We start from the raw sequence: 19,790 nt of genomic DNA, 5'->3' as shown, positions 1-19,790 counted from the left end.
TTTTTTTTCCATTTGCTATAAAGGACATTAATAGACAAAATTTGAATAAGGTCTATAGATTAATGAGATAGCAGTATTATATCAAATTAAAATTCATTATTTTGATCATCGTACTACAGTTAAAATTATATCTACTTGTATGCATTTATTATTCATGTGCTAATTTATTCATTTGGATTAATGGGAATATAGATTTCAAAATTATGTTTTTAAAAGGGTTTTATTTACCTTTCAAGCATGCACTAAAGAGACGGGCTTTGATATCCTATAAATAAATTCCTATTGTGGACAAGGTACTGTGCATTAAAAAAGTATATTTGATAATAGCAACATAAATACCTAAAAGCAAATGATCTTATCAAACAAAAAATACATGTAAAATTTAATGAAATAAGAAAGGTTGTGTATGTCATAAAGATAAAATAAGAAAACAATCATCTGATATATTTTAAGTGAACAAATTTTAACATACAGGCATATCTTGTTTTATTGTGATTCAGATACTGAGTTTTTTACAAACTGAAGACCCTCCACCAGCAAAAGGATCACTGAAGGCTCAGATGATGGTTAGCATTTTTTAGCAGTAAATAATTTAATTAAGGCATGTACATTTTTTTAAACATAATGCTATTGTATACTTAATAGACTACAGAGCAGTCTATTTATTATTCTAAAAAATAATAAAAACATTATTTTTATGTGCACTGGGAAATAAAAAGTTCTCGTGACATAGTTTACTGTGATGCTCACTTCCTTGAGGTGGTCAAAAACTGAAGCTCAATATGTCCGAAGTGTGCCAGCACTCAAGAAATCACAGGCTGTTCAGATATACCGTAACAACAGTAACAACAGCATGAAATTGTCAGGCCTTAACATTCCTACTCACCTCAGGCTGCATCAAGAAAGAGTCTTGCATGTGATCTCGAACCTCCTTCAGAAAGCTTGGATGGCTACCTACCTAAAAAGAGATTTTCAAACACTTTATAAAAACATATAAAGAAAGGCTACTAGATGGAAAAGTAAATAAACAAGCTGTAAAAGTGTATTCTTAATTACCTGTTCTGTGACTTACAAACTCATTCCAACTTTTAAAAATGTCTAGCTGTTGTAGCCCCAGTGCCACTGCCCAACTTAAACAAGAATTATTAAATAATTTTAATTACCCTATAGAAAAAAATAACTTAATTATAAAACAATATAGTAATGGCATAAGGAATTAAAAATACAGTCTTAAATTTGACCTGATATAAGCAGACCTTGCAAAACATCACTTATTTCTCTTACATGACAAGATCTCATTAAAATCTATAATTCTTATAATGATATCTCAATGTATTCTAAATTAAGTGATTTGGAAGTTATGCAATTACAATTTTCATCGTCTGTAAATGGATTGTTTGGGGAATTCATGTTAAAGCACATATGACAGCTTCTAGCACATATGAATTTACATCCTTAGTCTGCAGAAAATCAAGATACTCTGAAGAAAATGAAAATAACTGAAAAGTGTTAAGCATTTCATAGTCTCCAGTGCCAGCATCTAGATCACTGGTTCTCAACCTGTGGGTCGCGACCCCTTTGGGAGTCGAACGACCCTTTCACAGGGGTTGCCTAAGACCATCCTGCATATCAGATATTTACATTATGATTCATAACAGTAGCAACATTACAGTTATGAAGTAGCAACGAAAATAATTTTATGGTTGGGTCACAACATGGGGAATTGTATTTAAAGGGAGATGGTTGAGAACCACTGCATTAGAGTGTCTTGGATAGTGGTCTCCAAATATATCTGGATGGTGCTCCTTTATCAGTAACAACATATGCACGGATCCCTATTTATTTACTTGTAAGTTATTAACATTTAGTATGGGAATTATAAAAAACAAATGAAAATAATATTTTAAAAATCGAAGATGAAACAGTATTTTAATATAACTTTTATTTTATTTAATGAAAAAATGAAGAATATTTTTTATGTCCACTAGAGTGGAACAATTTGGTGTCAGTGGAGGCTCTGTGGGGAGCAGCAAGAAGATACTCCTACACCCACCCAGCATAACAAGAATATCCTCCCCCTCCATTGGTGTCAACAGAGGTCAAATGGAGACCCTGAATTCTACCTTCACTTGGCAATAATGAGGTGGCACATTCCTCCCCCTGGGAGAGCAGTGTCAAAGAAATACAGCTAAAACAGAGGTTTAATTACGAACCACAGTATAATAATACCCCAAATGTCTAGGCTGCAATTTAAAAACTCACTTATCCTACCAAAACCCAGGAAAACAACACTGTAAATGGAAAGAGACAATCAATAGATGCTAACACTGAAAGTACAGCAATGTTAGAATGAACTGACAAACAGGCAGCCATGATAAAATTGCAAGAAACAAAAGCCACTTAATAAATAGAGATTCTTACTTAAAAAAAAAAAAAAAAAAAATTGAAGATAGAAGAAAAACCAAATGGAAATTCTAAAACTGAAAAGAAAAAGAAAAAAACTGTAATAAAAATTTAAAACAAAATCAGGCCCTGGCTGGTGTGGCTCAGTTGGTTAAGCATCATCCCATGCACCAAGAGGTTGCTGGCTTGATTTCCAGTCAAGGCACATTCCCATATTGCAGGCTCAATCCCCAATAGGGGGCCATAAAGGAGACAGCACACTAATGTTTATTTCTCTCTCCTTCTCTTTTCCTCTCTCTCTCTAAAATCAGTAAAAACATATTCTTAAAAATATCAATACTGCCCAGACGTGGTGCTCAGTGGTTGAGGATCGACCTATGAACCAGGAGGCCATGGTTAGATTCCTGGTCAGGGCATATACCCAGATTGCAGGCTCAATCCCCAATCATGCAGACGGCAGCCAATCAATAGATTCTCTCTCATCACTGATGTTTCTATCTCTCTCTATCCCTCTAACCTTCCTCTTTGAAATCAATTAAAAAAATATCAAACCTTAGGGGGGGTGCAGGAGGCAGCCAATCAATGATTCTCTCTCAATAAAAGTATATTTAAAATAAATATCCATGAGTTCCTACTAATATTAATAAATGATTGAATAAATTAATAAATGTAGAAGAGATAAATTTCCTATGCAGAAAAATCCCAGGTATCTGTATACTCCATACTAAAGGAGAGACTGCCTTCATTCCAAAGAGTACAACATGAAAACGGAAAGCAGAGGAACTTCACAATGGAGAATTACAACAAACATTACTTCAATAAGGTGAAAATGTTGCAAATTAGACAAAAAACAGTAACCCACAAACAGAAGAAACGAAGCAAACCCTAGAAGGGATAAACCAAAACAAATCACAGTTAAATTTCTAAAAAAAACTGAATAAAATTAAAAATTGAATTAAAAAAAAGACATCCCTGGCCACTGTGTCTCAGTGGTTAGAGTGCCAGCCCAAGCACCAAAGAGTCACAGATTCGATTCCCAGTCAAGAGCATGTGCCTGAGATGTGAGTTTGCACTCTGACCTCTGGTGGAGGCACATGCAGGAGATAACCAGTAGATGTGTCTCTCTCACATCGATGTTTCTCTCCCCCTTCTGTCCCCCTCTATGTCAGTCTCTCTGAAAAGCAATGGGAAAAATATCCTTGGTGAGAATTAACAAATATAAAATTTAAAAATTAAGACAAAAATAATCTTGAAACCAGCGAAAGAAATGGAAAAGTACAACTGAAATGCCAGCATATGAAGACAGAAAACTTTTAGACAATAGACCTTCTACTCTATACAAACACCACAGGAAAAAAATGTGGCACTAACCCACCCACACCAGCAAAGGCCAAGTGGAGGCCTAGACTTGTAACTTAGCCGGCTTCAATGTGGTGATCCAGCACCCAGCCAAGTTGATGGCAGAAAAAGCCAAGTAAGCAGCATGAACTTCTACCCATGAGGAAGTAGTAAGGTCGCTACCACTCAATTCCTACCTTTCACGATGAGAATTGAGTCAGGTCTTTCACCAACAACTAGCAGTAACAAGGCCAAAATTACAATTATAGAGAATGAGGGCAGGAAGAGATTAACCAAAGAACTTATGTGCATATACTGGTATATATGCATTATCTATGGACACAGACAATAGGGTGGTGAAGACCTTGGGCAGAGTAGGAACGAGTTGGAGGGGAACAATGGGGGATAAAAGAGGGTATCTGCAAAAACTAAAAAAAGAATGAAGAAAAGTGAACAAAGCCTAAGGAACCTGTGGGATAGACAAATGCATGATGAAAGGCCCAGAAGAAAAGCAGAACAGGGTAGAAAGATTATTTATAGAAATAATGGCTAAAAAGTTCAAAAATTTGATAACACAAATCTGCAAAACTAAAAATCACAGTTACAAGTAGAAAAAATTCAAAAGAGACACACAAGAGACATTATAATCAAACTGTTGGAAGACAATCTTGAGAGCAGCAGGTACCAGGAATTCTCAGTAATATTTCCCACCAATTTCTCACTAGGAACCATGGAGGCCAAAAGGCAGTGACACAACATTATGTGAAATGCTGAAAGAAAACAACATTCATATAAGAATATAAATCCAGCAAAACTATTATTCAAACCTGAAGGAAAAAAAAGACATACCCAAGTAAAAGGTGAGGGAATTCTTACCACTAGACCTACCCTACAAGAAATACTAGACAGCCAAAGATTTATGCTGAAATGAAAGGAAACTTTACAGTAACTGGAAAGAATAAAGATCTATATATAAATAACTACATGGGCAAATAAAAAAAGTAGTATTATTATATTTTTGGTTTGTAAGACCACTTTTTATTTCCTAAATGATTTTAAAGACAAATATACAAAAATAATGGTAAATCTCTAATAGGCATACAATGCTTAAATTTTAACTTGTAATTAAAATGTAATTTATTATGACATAAAAGAGGATTCGGCTATATAGGAACAGTTTTGGGGAGGGGGGTTTGCTATTGTTAATCCTCACCTGAGGATATATTTTCCATTGATTTTTTAGAAAGAGTGGGGGGTAGGGGGGAGAAACATCAATGTGAGAGAGACACATCATTTGGTTTTCTCCAGAACAAGCCTCCACCAGGGCTGGGGATCCAACCTTGACTGGGAAGTGAACCCCTGACCCTTTGGTGCTCGGGCCAACACTCTAACATACACTAAAAGAAATAAAGAAGCCCTGACCGGTTTGGCTCAGTGGATAGAGTGTCGGCCTGGGGACTGAAAGGTCCCAGGTTCGATTCTGGTCAGGGGCATGTACCTTGGTTGCGGGCACATCTCCAGTGGGGGTGTGCGGGAGGCGGCTGGTCAATCTTTCTCTCTCATCGATGTTTCTGACTCTCTATCCCTCTCCCTTCCTCTCTGTAAAGATCAATAAAATATATTTTTTTTAAAAAAAGAAATAAAGAATAACTTACAGGGATTTAGCAGTAGATTAGAGGATTCCAAGAATCAAATCAATGATTTGAAATTGAGGAAGCAAAAAACAACCAATCAGAAGAGCAAAAAGAAAAAAGAATCCAAAAATATGAAGATAGTTTAAGGAGCCTCTGGGACAAATTAAAACATACCAACATTCGCATCATGGAGGTGCTGGAAGGAGAGGAGAGAAGAGGAGGAGGAGGAGAATGAGGAGAAGAAGGAGGAGGAGAGGGAGGATGAAGAAGAAAAGGAGGAGGAGGAGAAAGGAGAAGAGGAAGAGAAGGGGGAAAGGGAGGAGGAGGAGGAGGAGGAGGAGGAGGAGGAGGAGGAGGAGGAGGAGGAGGAGGAGAGGAGGACAAAAAGGAAAAGAGGGAGACAGAGGAGAAGAGAAAAAAATTAAAAACATGAACAATAAAATGGCAATAAATACATATCTATCAACAATTGAGTCTAAAAATCAAAATAAATGAACAAGGAATCTAAGGAACAAAATAAAATGATGAATAAAATAGAACCAGAGGCATAGAAACATGGAACAGACTGACAAATATCAGAGGGAAGGGTAAAGGAGGGCAGGAAGAGATTAATCAAAGAACTTGTGTGTGTGTGTGTGTGTGTGTGTGTGTGTGTGTATTATCTATGGACACAGACAATAGGGTGGGGAGGAGTAGGAATGAGCTGGAGAGGAAGAACGGGGGGATAAAAGAGGGATATCTGTAATACCTTCAACAAAAAAGATTTTTTAAAAATAAGATATAATTGTAAACATATATGCACCAAATACCAGAGTCCCAAAATATACTAAGTAAACACTGACAAAGAGTAGAATAACAGCTAGAATGGTTATTAAGTAATCACTTTCAATAATGGGTAGAACACCCAGACAAAATTTCAATAATTAAATACAGGATTTGAATAACATTGTAAAACAACTAGAGCTAACAGACAAAGTACTCCACTCAACAATAGCAGAATAAATAGTCTTCCAATTTCACATAAAAGATTCTCCAGGACAGATCGTACGTTAGGCCACCAAAAAAAGTCTCAAAAAACTAATTAAATACTATGAACAATTATACACCAAAAACTGAGGTAACATAAAAGAAATAAACAAATTCCTTAAAACAGAGGAACCACTAAAATCAACTCCACACTAAACAGAAAAGATCAACAGATTGGTAAGTAGAGGTTAAATCAGTCATCACAAACCTTGCGACAAAGAAAAGCCCAGGACCAGTGGCTTCCCTGAAGAACTCTGACAAACATTTTAAAAAAGAACTGACATGAATTCTTCTCAAACTCTTCTAAAAGTCACAAGAGAATGGAACATTTCCCACCCCTATTGTATTAGGTCAGCATTACCCTAATTCCAAAGACTGATAAAGACACCACCACAACAAAAATTACAGACCTTTTATATGTTTAATCATAAAGGATTTAGTTTTTTCCTTTATGAAAATAATGGAAGAAAAAAAGTCATTTAAAATAACGAAAGATAAAAATTTATGAAAAGTTAACAAAAATACTGATGTAATAAGTGGAATGAAATCCCTTGCACTATGAAGAACACTTTGACATCAAAAACACGCTGAGTCTCAAGGTCAGTCATTTGGAAGCAGATATTTGACCCACAACTCAACTGCAGACCAAAATAAATTCCGAGTGGGTTAAAGATGTAAATGTTAAAATGAAGCTTTACAAACATTAAGAGAAAACATGAAAAGTATCCTTTTATAGCCTAGAAATGAAAAGAATATATGAAGCAATTTCCAGAAGTAATAATAGAAAACCATTAAGTTTGACAATATTAAAATTTAAAATTCTACATGGCAAAAAATGTATATGAGCATCCAATCACAGTTATATATATCATAGATAAATCTCATTACTTATTAATGCCATCCTATAAAATAAAACCGTAATATGCAAATCCACCGAAAGGCGGAACGACCAGTCTCTATGACACGCACTGACCACCAGGAGGCAGACACTCAATGCAGGAGCTGCCCCGAGAGGAAAGCAACAGGAGGTGGCGGGGGGCGGGGCTGGCCAGCAGGCGACACCAGGCCACCAACCAAGGCCGGTGCCAGCGGGGCCCCCCAATCGCCCCACCCATCGGTCACCCCACAGATGGCCCTGATGGCCAGCCAGGCCTAGGGACCCTACCCTATATATTGGGAACAGTCTCTTAGATTTAAAAATTAAAATCTGGAAAGGCTACTCTAACACTGAAAAAACAGGATGATGCAGTGATGACATGCATGGACTCTGGCTTGGACATTTTGTGGTCAGCCCTGATTCTGACACTTAAAACTGTGTGACAAAGCCAATTACTTCTCTCTGCTTCAGTTTTACCACCCAGAAGATGGGGAAAATGGTATTACTGCCTCAAAAGGATGATGTTATGTACTACTTTTTATAATAAGGGCAAAAAAATGTAGCTGCCCATACAACAGCAAGATGCCTTGCACCTGTATGAAAAGTATGGTCACTGGTGCATGCAGCGTCCCAGATTGCGAGAGAGATGTCCAACTGCCGGTTTAGGCCCAACATTCCCCCGAGAGGTCCTGGATTGTGAGAGGACGCAGGCCGGGCTGAGGGACACCTCCCACCCCCCAACCCACCCCAGTAAATGAATTTCGTGCACCAGGTCTCTAGTTTACATAATATTTATAAATAAGTCAAACCATGAAAACACACAATTAGTGGTTACCTTTTGAGGAAGGGAAAGGGGAAAGTAAACAGGAAAGAATACAAAATAAGCTGATTGAGAATTGGTAGTGTTCATTTACTAGAAGTAGGATCTTAAAAATCAAGGCAAAAGACTCAGATTTGATTTTTTTAGTAACACTATGAGACAGATTACTAGGTCCACAACTTTATACCTGATGAAAACAAAGCCAGGCACAGGGAAGCTAATTTACCTGGAACATAGATGATAACTGGTGGGGCCTGAATTTTAACCAAAGCAAACTAACTAAAGCTAGCACTCCTAACAATACCAACAATATCAGCAACATCAAAAGTCCTGGAGGTTAGATCAACCAAAGGACTTATATGCAAGCATAAAGGCCTAACCAAAGGACACAGACAACAGGGGGGTGAGGGCATGAGTGGGGGAGATAGGGGGTAATGTGGGGATAAGAACACATATGTAATAACTTAATCAATAAAAAATTTTTTAAAAAGTCCTGGAGTTTATCATTAGTGTAATCATTTCCATCAACATTATAGCTTTCCTTATATTAACAAACTGAAAGTATTCCTCCCCCTTGCAAATCCTATGAAGCAGGAACTATGTCTACTTTACTTTCCATTCCCAGCAACAAGAGCAGTACCTGCAACATAGTAGGTGGTCAATAATTATTTCATGAACAAATTACCAATGCATTTTGCTCATAAAAATAAATGTTCAAATAAATGGGGGTGAGGAGGGAAGAGAAGATCAAAGCCCAAACAAAAAAAAATGGGTAAAAGATGTAAACAAATAATTCACAGAGAAAACAGCCCTGAAATAAGGAGGAGGAGGAGAAATAAAAGATAAAAAATATGAACATTAAAATGAAGAAAAAGGGGGAAGAGGAAGAGTAAAAGATAAAAAATATGAACAATAAAATGCCAATAAATCCACATCTAGCAATAACTGCAACTAAAAAAGTAAATGAACAAGGAATCTAATTGAGGAAAAAAGAGAATGAATAGAAAACAAGAGGAGAAGACAGAAATAGGAGCAGGAATTTTCTGAGTATATCTTTTTTTTTATTGATTTTTTACAGAGAGAAAGGGAGAGGGATAGAGAGTTAGAAACATCGACGAGAAAGAAACATTGATCAGCTGCCTCCTGCACACCCCACACTGGGGATGTGCCCGCAACAAAGGCACATGCCCCCGACCAGAATCAAACCCGGGACCCTTCCGTCCGCAGGACGATGCTCTATCCACTGAGCCAAACCAGTCAGGGCCTGAGTATATCTTCTTATGTACACTTTACTTTTGAATCATGAGTATAAATTCAAAATAAACTAATTCAAAAGATCATAAAATCAAACTTAACCTTGAGAGATTAAAAGGGCAACAAAGTAAATGGATGCTACAAAGACATGTTCCCAGGACCAAACTGGAATTACAATGAAAATACAAAAAAAATCATCCAGAATAATCAACTAAAAACAAGCTGTAGAGAACCCTGATAACCAAGGATGGAAAGCGGATACCACACAGAGACAGGAAAAAAGGGCAGAGGTGCGAAAGGGATGGACAGGACCCCATAGACAGCAGATGAAGTTCTGGAGAGATATCTCAGCTGTGGGGGGCTGCCACTGAGAACTCTGGGGTATAAACCGCAAGCTGGGCCACCCTGCAGAGAGTACCAGAACTGAGAAAGGTGCCCACTTAACATCTAGCTGTGAAAAGCAGCAGGGTTGCTGTCTGCCAGATGCTGGAAATGCAGGCACCCTCCTAAAGGGACAAGGCACAAAATTTCATGTGCAGCCACTCACCTTGGGCTGCAGCAAGGAAAGGCAGACAGGACTGCAGCTCTGTGGGGAGAAGCCAGGGTTGGGGGATCTGGGGTTAGAGCTCACAAGGCAGACACCCCCGTTTATTGTATTGGGTTGTTCCCTGAACCTGCAGAGGACATCTTTCTCAGGCAGAACTTTGCTATTCATGTGGTTTTTGCCACGGGGAACACAGTTGCCCTTCCATATTGGAAAACTCCTTACCCCACCCTGTGTAGTTTCTGAGGCACATTAATAGACTGAGAAAAACAATTAACCTCCAGGCAGAAGCAACTGCCCCACTCTGTTGGAAAACCACTCATCCCACCTCTGGCCTGAGGTTACTAAAGACTAAATCCAATCAGTCTGCAAGCAGAGGTGGTATCTGGAGGCTTTGAACCTTTGCCTGATCTAAGTAGTCTGAAACAGCGTTTGACACTGTCCTGCACTAGAGATTAAGAAGCGTAGCAAATCTAAGACATAGTCAGAAACCCAAACAGGAACCCAAAAATGAGGAGACAAAGAATCAACCCCCAAATGAGAGAACAAAAGAATTGTCCAGAAGAATAGATAAATGAAACAGAGATAAGTATCTGATATAGAGTTCAGAATAATGGTGGTAAACAAACTAAACAGCATGAAAAAGGATATAGTAAAAACAGCGGATCAGGAGAGCTGAGGATCTGATCAGTGAATTGGAAGACAGGGTAGAAAAAAAAATCAAGCAGTGAACCAAAAGGAAAAAACAGGAAGACAGCTTAAGGGAGCTGTGGGACAACATGAAACAAAAAAAAATATTTATTCAGTGGGTGTCCCAGAAGAGGGAGAAAGGGACAGAGAACATGTTTGAAGAAATAATGGCAGAAAAGTTCCCTAACCAGGTGAAGGAAAACGTCACGCAAGTACAGTAGACAGAGTCCCAAGCAAGAAGAACCCAAACAGGCCCACACCGAGACACATCATAATTAAACTGCCAAAAATTAAAGATAAACAAAGAACCTATACTAATAAAAGGGTAGTATGCTGACGTATTCCAGATGACCATCCGGATAAAGCCAAAGCAGCTACCTGAGGCTCAGGCAAGCCACAGATGGCGGCTGCCGCTGACCAGGACTGGCCCAAGGCTTAGGAGAGCCAGGAATGGCAGCTGCAAGCTCAGGCAAGCCAGGGATAGTGGCTGCCCAGCCACCCAGGGCCGGCCCAAGGCTCAGGGAAGCCAGGGATGGCAGCTGCACAGCAGCCCAAGGCCGGCCCGAGCTTCAGGCAAGCCGGGGATGGTGGCTGTCCAGTCGCCCAGGGCCAGCCTGCAGCTCAGGAAAACCGCCGATGGTGGCTGCCCAGCAGCCAAGGCTCAGTTAGGGGGCAATCAGGCTGTCAGAGGAGCAGTTAGGAGGCAATCAGACCAGCAGGGGAGCCATTAGGGGCATCAGGCTGGCAGGCAGAGGCGGTTAGGGGTGATCAGGCAGGCAGGTAGGCAAGTGGTTAGGACCTAGCGGTCCCGGATTGCGAGAGGGATGTCCAAATGCCAGTTTAGGCCCGATCCCTGTGGGTGTCCCGGATTGGAGAGGGTGCAGGCCGGACTGAGGGACACCCTTCCATGTACGAATTTTGTGCACTGGGACTCTAGTCTTTTGTAAAAGGCAGCAAGAGAAAAGCAAACTGTTACCTACAAAACCGCTCCCAAAGGCTATTATTTTATTGGTCAACGGAAACTCTTCAGGCCAGAAGGGTATGGCATGAAGTATTCAAGGTAATGCAAAACAAGGATCAAAACCCAGATTATTATTTCCCACAAGGCTATCATTCAAAATAGACTGTGAAATAAAAACCTTTCCAGACAAAAGAAAACTAAAGGAGTTCATGACCACCAAGCCAAGATTACAAGAAATGCTAAAGGTACTGCTGTAATAAGAAGAATAAATAGAGAAACTTAGGCATACTGATTAAAATAGCAATGAATAAATACCTATCAATAATAACCTTAAATGTAAATGGATTAAATGCTCTCATCAAAAGGCACAGGGTCAACCAGTATACATGGCGTCTACAAGAAACCCACTTCAGAACATAGGACTCACAAAGGATGAGAGTGAAGGGATGAAAAAAATTTTCCATGCAAATGGGAAGAAAAATAAGCTGGCATAGCAATACTCATATTTGACAAAATAGACTTTAAAATGAAGGACATCACAAGAGTCAACAAAGGTCACTACGTAATACGAAAGGGATCGATCCAAGAAGAGGATATAACCCTAGTAAACACATATGCACCCAATATATGAGCACCTAAATATATAAAAAAGCTTTTAGAGGATCTACAACCATACAGTAATACCAGGGAAATTAACACCCCACTGACTTCACTGTATAGGTCTTCCAGACAAAAATTTAACAAGGAAACAGTGACTCTAAAGAACATACTGGGTCAGATGGATTTAGTTGACATTATAGAATAGCGGTTCTCAACCTGTGGGTCTTGACCCCTTTGGGGGTCGAACGACCCTTTCACAGGGGTCGCCTAAGACTATCGGAAAACACATATATAATTACATATTCTTTTTGTGATTAATCACTATGCTTTAATTATGTTCAATTTGTAACAATGAAAATACATCCTGCATATCAGATATTTACATTACAATTCATAACAGTAGCAAAATTAGAGTTATGAAGTAGCAACGAAAATAATTTTATGGTTGGGGGTCACCACAACATGAGGAACTGTATTAAAGGGTCGCGTGCGGCATTAGGAAGGTTGAGAACCACTGTTATAGAACATTTCACACCAAAGCTGCAGAATATACATTCTTCTCAAGTGCACATGGGTTATTAAAAAAGACAGACCACATGTTAAGACACAAAACAAGTCCCTACAAGTTCAAGAAGACTGAAGTAATATCAAGAATCTTCTCAGACCACAGTGGAATGAAATTAGAAATCAACTACAGTAAAAATACCCAAAACTTTCAAACACCTGGAGGTTAAATAGCATGATATTAAACAATGAATGGGTTACCAATAAGATCTGCAAACAAATGAAAGTGAACACACAACAATCCAAAATCTGAGACACAGCATAAGCAGTCCTGAGAGAGAGGTTCATAGGACTATAAGCCTACCACAAAACACACAAAAATTAAAAATAAACTATTTAACCCGACAACTTAAAGAACTCAAAAAGAACAATAAGAAAAGCCCAGAGAAAGTAGAAGGAAGGAAATAATAAAGATTAGAGCAGAAATAAATAACATAGAGACTAAGAAAACAATACAATAAAATCAATGAAACCAAGCGCTGATTCTTTGAAGGGATAAATAAGATTGATGAACCATTACAGAGATTCATCAAGAAACAGAGAGGACCCAAATAAATTAAATGAAAGCAGAGAAGTAACCACTTACACCACAGAAATAAAAAGGATTTTAAGAAAATACTATGGCCTGACCGGTTTGGCTCAGTGGATAGATCATCAGCCTGCGGACTGAAGGGTCCCAGGTTCGATTCCAGTCAAGGGCATGTACCTTGGTTGCGGGCACATCCCCAGTGGGGGGTGTGCAGGAGGCAGCTGATCGATGTTTCTCTCTCATCGATGTTTCTAACTCTCTATCCCTCTCCCTTCCTCTCTTTAAAAAATCAATAAAATATATTAAAAAAAGAAAATACTATGAACAACTATAGGCCAACGACATGGACAATGTGGGTAAAATGGACAAATTCCTAGAAAAAATACAATCTCCCAAAACTGAATCAGAAAGAATCAGAAAACCCGAATAGGCTAATCACAAGTGAGCAAATAGAAGCAGTCATCAAAAAACTCCCTGGAGCCAAAACTGGTTTGGCTCAGTGGATAGAGCGTCGGCCTGTGGACTGAAGGGTCCCAGGTTCGATTCCGGTCAAGGGCATGTACCTGGGTTGCGGGCACATCCCCAGTGGGAGGTGTACAGGAGGCAGCTGGTCGATGTTTCTCTCTCATCGATGTTTCTAACTATCTCTCTCCCTTCCTCTCTGTAAAAAATCAATAAAACATATTTAAAAAAAAAAAAATCCCTAGGTCGGGACGGCTTCACTGGAAGTTTTACCAAACATTCAAAGAAGAACTAACACCTATACTCCTCAACCTATTCCAATATATTCAAGAGGAACACTTCTAAGCTCTTATTATGAAGCCACATTATCCTAATTCCAAAACCTGATAAAAACACTACAAAGAAAGAGAATTACAGGCCAATATCCCTGATGAACATAGATGCTAAAATCCTCAACAAAATATTAGCAAATAGAATCCAGCAATATATTAAAAAGAGCATACACCATGACCAACTCAAATTTATTCCAGGGATGCAAGGCTAGTACAATACTTGTCAATCAATAAACGTGATACATAACATAAACAAATTGAAAGACAAAAATCCCGTGATCATATTGATAGGTACAGAAAAAGCATCTGACAAAATCCAACACACATATATGATAAAAATTCTCAGCAAAGTAGAAATAGAGGGAGTATATCTTAACATGACAAAGGGCCTATATGACAATCCTACACCAAGCATCATACTCAATGGGAAAAACTAAAACCATTTCCCTTAAGAAAAGGAACAAGACAGGTATGTCATTTTGACCACCCTTATTCAACATAGTTACAGGAAGTCCTAGCCATAGTGATCTAACAAAAAAAAGAAATAAAAGGCATCCAAAACTCTTATAACTTGCAAATGACATGATACTGCACATAGAAAACCCTGAAGATGCCACCAAAAACTACTAGATTTAATAAATAAATGTGGCAATGCAGAATACAAAATCAGCACCTAACAACTGATGGCTATTTTATACATCAACAATGAATTCTCAGAAAGAGAAACTACACAAAAAATCACACTTATCATTGCAACAAAAAAAAATAACATATTTAGGAATGAACTTAAAATTAAGGAGGGCAAAAGACGTGTACTTGGAAAACTACAGGATGTTGAAAAAAGAGAGAGAGGAAGATATAAACAATTGTAGAATATACCGTGTTATGGGTTGGTAAAAATAACATCATTAAAATGTCCATAATCTCCAAGGCAATCTACAGATTCAAGGCAATCCCTATTAAAATAACAACAGCATATTTCACAGATCTAGAATACTTCAAAAATTTACTTAGAATCAAAAAAGACCCCTAATAGCTGCAGCAATTTTGAGAACAAAAAAGTCGGAGGAATCACAATACCAGATTTCAAGTTATACTACAAAGCCACCATAATCAAAATAGCCTGGTACTGGCACAAGAACAGGAATATAGATCAATGGAACAGAAAAGAGAACCCAGAAATCCACCCAAGCCATTACGCTCAATTAATATTTGACAAAGGAGGCAAGAGCATACGATGGAGTCAAGAGAGGCTCTTCAATAAATGGTGTTGAGAATACTGGACGATACATGCAAAAAAATGAAACAAACTCAAACCATTAACAAAAATACACTCAGAATGGATAAAAACTTAAAGTCGTGAAACCATAAAAATCCAAAAGAAACCATACGCAGCAAAATCTCAGGCATCTCTCGTGTCAACATATGTATATGGATACATCTCCTAGGGCTGTGGTCGGCAAACTGTGGCTCGCGAGCCACATGCGGCTCTTTGGCCCTTGAGTGTGGCTCTTCGTAAGCCTTAGGAGTACCCTAATTAAGTTAATAACAACGTAACTACCTATATAGTTTAAGTTTAAAAAATTTGGCTCTCAAAAGAAATTTCAATCGTTGTACTGTTGATATTTGGCTCTGTTGACTAATGAGTTTGCCGACCACTGCCCTAGGGCAAAGGAAACTAAATAAATGGGATTACATCAAAATAAAAAAGCTTCTGCACAGCAAGAAACCACCAAAAAAAAATGAAGAGAACCCACTGTATGGGAAAACATACATGGCAATGATACATCTGATAAAGGGTTAACATCCAATATATGTAAGGAACTCATACAACTTAACAGAAGGATGACAGACAATTCAATTGAAAAACGGGCAAAGGCCCTAAATAGACACTTCTCCAAAGAGGACATACAGATTGCCAAGAGACTTATGAAAAAACTAGTGGCCCAGTGCACAAATGCATGCACACTGAAAGTAAATGAATTACAAGAAATATTTTAATATCGCTATTCGCCCTTTCTCTATAATAGAAGTGTCAACCAAATTCACAATCGACAATGACAGATCAAAACACACATGTGCAATTGGCGCCAGCAAGAGATTTATATGCACCCCGTATGCACAAGTCAACTTAGCCTTTTACAGATATAGAATAATCTTGCTTAATTAAACCTGCTTTCTTATGTAGCCACACTTTTTCCAGCCCAGTGAAGCACCCCAACTTCTCTTTCAGGTAATTGTCAGCAACACAGCAGTAAATATCAACACAAAGCAGATTATTATTATAGATCACGTGGGGAGCGCTCCGGCTGCTTTGGCTCAGTGGATAGAGTGTCAGCCTGCTGACCGAAGGGTCCCAGGTTCAATTCCGGTCAAGGGTATATAACTTAGTTGCAAGCACATCCCCAGTGGAAAGTGTGCAGGAGGCAGCTTATCGATGTTTCTCTCTCATTGATGTTTCTAACTCTCTGTCCCTCTCCCTTCCTCTCTGTAAAAAATCAATACAAAATATGTTTTTTAAAAAGATAGATCACGCAGGGAGAAGGGTCATATATTTAACTGCAGCAGTGTTTGACTATACTCTGCGCAGTGAGAAAACCTGAAGTCATTTTCAAGGTCCACCATTTCCTACTTCTTTTCAGTCAGGTCAAGTTTCTAAGCTTCCTAAATCTCCGTTTTCCGGCTAATGAAGATAGGATTCCATCGAGTCCCCTATCTAGCTACTCCTGGACCTTTGTGAGGATCAAATGAGATGAGGCACAGGAAAATGCTTCACAGACATTTGGTTAGTGTAAAATATTTCCACCTATGAAGCAAGTTGTGTGTTCCTGGGCTGAAGAAATTGGAAGGAGGCTAGTTGTCACTAGGGAGAGGAAGCCGCTCGTTGCTACGTGGATTTACCTGGATGAACACTTAGCATATTAGCCGTTTATATATATAGACTAGAGGCCCGGTGCATGAAATCTCTGAACAGGAGGGGGGGTGTCCCTCAGCCCAGCCTGCGCCCTCTCGCAATCCAGGAGCCCTCAAGGAGGGTCTCTAGGCTTGGCCGGTGATCAGGGCCTATCAGGGCTTTGCTTGCCATCTGTGCGGCACTGCCCCCAACCTCCCAGCCACCGGTCACCTCCTTCTGCAGGCGACAGGTGTGAGGTACAATCACTTGGCTGGCCTGGGCCTCCCTCTGCGGGGCGATTGATCCCAGGGCCCCCAGATCAATGGCCCCACAGAGGGAGGCCCCTGCCCACCCACCACAGTGCTGCAAACCAGATAGCCCGGGCCTCCCTCTTTAGGGCAATCATGGAGTCCTCCCTCCCCCATCGATTGCCCTATCGGCCAGTGGCCTGCGCCTCCCTCTTTGGGGCGACTGATCGCAGAGCCCCCCCATTGATAGCCCCGCAGAGGGTGGCCTGTGCCTTCGTCTGCAGGGCGATGGCGGGGCCCCCCGACCAATCACATCGCACTGGCCTTGGCTGACCTGGCGCCAGTACATGTCATAGCGTGGTTGTTCAGAAGGTGGTCCAGATGGTCGTTCTGCTGTTCAGTCATTCAGTTGATTTGCATATTACACTTTTATTACTATAGCTATCCCTAATTAAATCGATCATAATCTTCTTGAATATACAATCAGTACTGAGGACTAGAGAAAACACACACACACATACACACACACACACACACACAAAACGTAAGTTTTTTTCCACTTTGACCTCTACCTGATTTTTGGCATATTATACTTAAACTAGAGGCGTGGTGCACAGATTCGTGCACCTGTGGGGTCCCTCAGGCTGGCCTGCAGGGATCGGGCCAAAACTGGCTCTGTGACATCCCGAGGGGTCTCAGATTGCAAGAAGGCTGTTCTGGGTGACACACCAAGTAATTGGGCTCCCTCCTCTCTGGTTCCAGTGCATCACCTGAGAACCGCAGCTGCCAAGTGAACACAGCTCGGCAGCTCCTGCGTTGAGCATCTGCCCACTGGTGGTCACTGTGCATCACAGCTTCTGGTTGGTCGGTTGGTCAGCCAGTCAGTGAGTCAGCTGGTCGGCCAGTCACTTAGGCTTTTATATATATAGAGAGAGAGGAACATTGTACAAAATTCGTACACGGGTAGGGTCCCTAGGCCTGGTCAGCGATGGGGGCCTTCTTTCTGCCAGCCGGGGCATTCCTCCCCCAGCTGTCAGTTGGGGTATTCCTCCATTTCATGCCACCCCCTGGTGGTCAGCACATGTCATAGTGAGCAATCGAACTCCTGAGGGGAGACTTTGCATGTTAGCTTTTTATATACATACTAGAGGCCCGGTGCACAAAAATGTGTGCACTCGGGGGAGGGAAGGGGGGGTCCCTCAGCCCGGCCTGTACCCTCTCGCAGTCTGGGACCCCTCGGGAGATAACGACCTGCTGGCTTAGGCCCGCTCCTGGGTGGCAGAGGGCAGGCCCAATCCCTAGGAGCAGCCCCTGGTCGGGCTCAGAGCAGGGCTGACTGGGGAGTTGGGGCACCGCACCCTGTCATGCACAGAGCAGGGCGGATCGGGAGGTTGCGATGCCACCCTCAGTCACGCTCAGGGCAGGGCCGATGGGGAGATTATGGCTCTACGCCATCACACACAGAGCAGGGACCGTGGGGGGGGGGGGGGGGGGCCGGGGGAGGTTGAGGCACCACACCCAGTCACACACAGAGCCGCAGGGCGATCAGGGGGTTGGGGAGCTCCCCCCTATCGAGCACAGAGCAGGGATGATCAGGGGGTTGGGGTGCCTTCCCCTCTCACGAACAGAGCAGGGCGGACAGGGAGGTTGTGGCCCCGCCCCCGTCACACACAGAACCGCAGGGCAATCTGGGGGTTTGGGCGCTGCCCCGTCACGCTGATCCCAGTGCCGGGAGGCCTCGCGGCTCCGCTGATCACGGTGCTGGGAGGCATATTACCCTTTTACTATATACAATAGAGGCCTGGTGCATGGGTGGGGGCCGGCTGGTTTGCCCTGAAGGGTGTCCTGGATCAGGGTGCGGGTCCCCACGGGGGTGCCTGGCCAGCCTGGATGAGGGGCTGAGGGCTGTTTTCAGGCTGGCGGGTGACTGAAGCTCCCAATCGCTCCGTTTTTTCTTTTTCTTTTATTCTGGGCCAGCTTTAGCTCTGAGGCTTGGTTCCAGCTCTTAGGCCTCGGCTGCTGAAAGCAGGTATCTGGTTTGTTTGGATTCTATAATCGAAACACTGTTTCAACTCCAGCTCTGAGATCCTGGCTGTCTGAAAGCAGGTTTCTGGGGTTTTGTTTTGCTTCTATATTTGTAACAATGTTTTAAACTGCAAGCTCAGAGGCCGGCAGTGGCAGGCGGGGAACGTTAGCTTCCTCCATCACTGAAGCAAGCAAGCCTCATGTTCGCTTCAAGCTGCCTGGCTGCCGGCCGCCATCTTGGCTGGCAGTTAATTTGCATATCGCCCTGATTAGCCAATGGGAAGGGTAGCGGAGGTACGGCTAATTACCATGTTTCTCTTTGATTAGATAGGATGATGCTCAAAGTCACTGATCATCAGAGAGATACAAATTCAAACGACAGTGAGGTGTCACCTCATACCTGTCAGAATGGCTACCATCAACAAATCGACAAATGACAAGTGCTGGTGAGGATATGGAGAAAGGGGAACCCTAGTATACTGCTGGTGAGAATGCAGACTGGTATAGCCATTATGGAAAACAGTATGGAGTTTCCTCAAAAAATTAAATATGACCCAGGGATCCCACTTCTAGGAATATATCCTAAGAAA

At 41.1% G+C, this 19,790-nt stretch overlaps 1 protein-coding gene across 10 annotated transcripts in view; it reads right to left on the bottom strand.

The window, feature by feature from the left end:
• The window catches only part of ZMYM2 (zinc finger MYM-type containing 2), a 163,692-nt gene that overhangs the window by 71,991 nt on the left and 71,911 nt on the right, over positions 1-19,790 (bottom strand). For all 10 annotated transcript variants that reach the window (XR_004965691.1, XM_036296747.1, XM_036296751.1 and 7 more), the window contains one exon: positions 887-958. Coding sequence is in view for 9 of the 10 variants with exons in the window: in XM_036296747.1 (XP_036152640.1) it covers positions 887-958 (72 nt within the window). In the remaining variant the exon portion in view is untranslated. The remainder of the gene's footprint in view (positions 1-886; positions 959-19,790) is intronic.

Source organism: Myotis myotis, unplaced genomic scaffold, assembly GCF_014108235.1.
Source record: "Myotis myotis isolate mMyoMyo1 unplaced genomic scaffold, mMyoMyo1.p scaffold_m19_p_3, whole genome shotgun sequence".
NCBI classification, from domain to species: Eukaryota; Metazoa; Chordata; class Mammalia; order Chiroptera; family Vespertilionidae; genus Myotis; species Myotis myotis.
The sequence above is the reverse complement of the archived record's forward strand: the minus strand, read 5'-3'. Positions and strand labels throughout refer to the sequence as shown.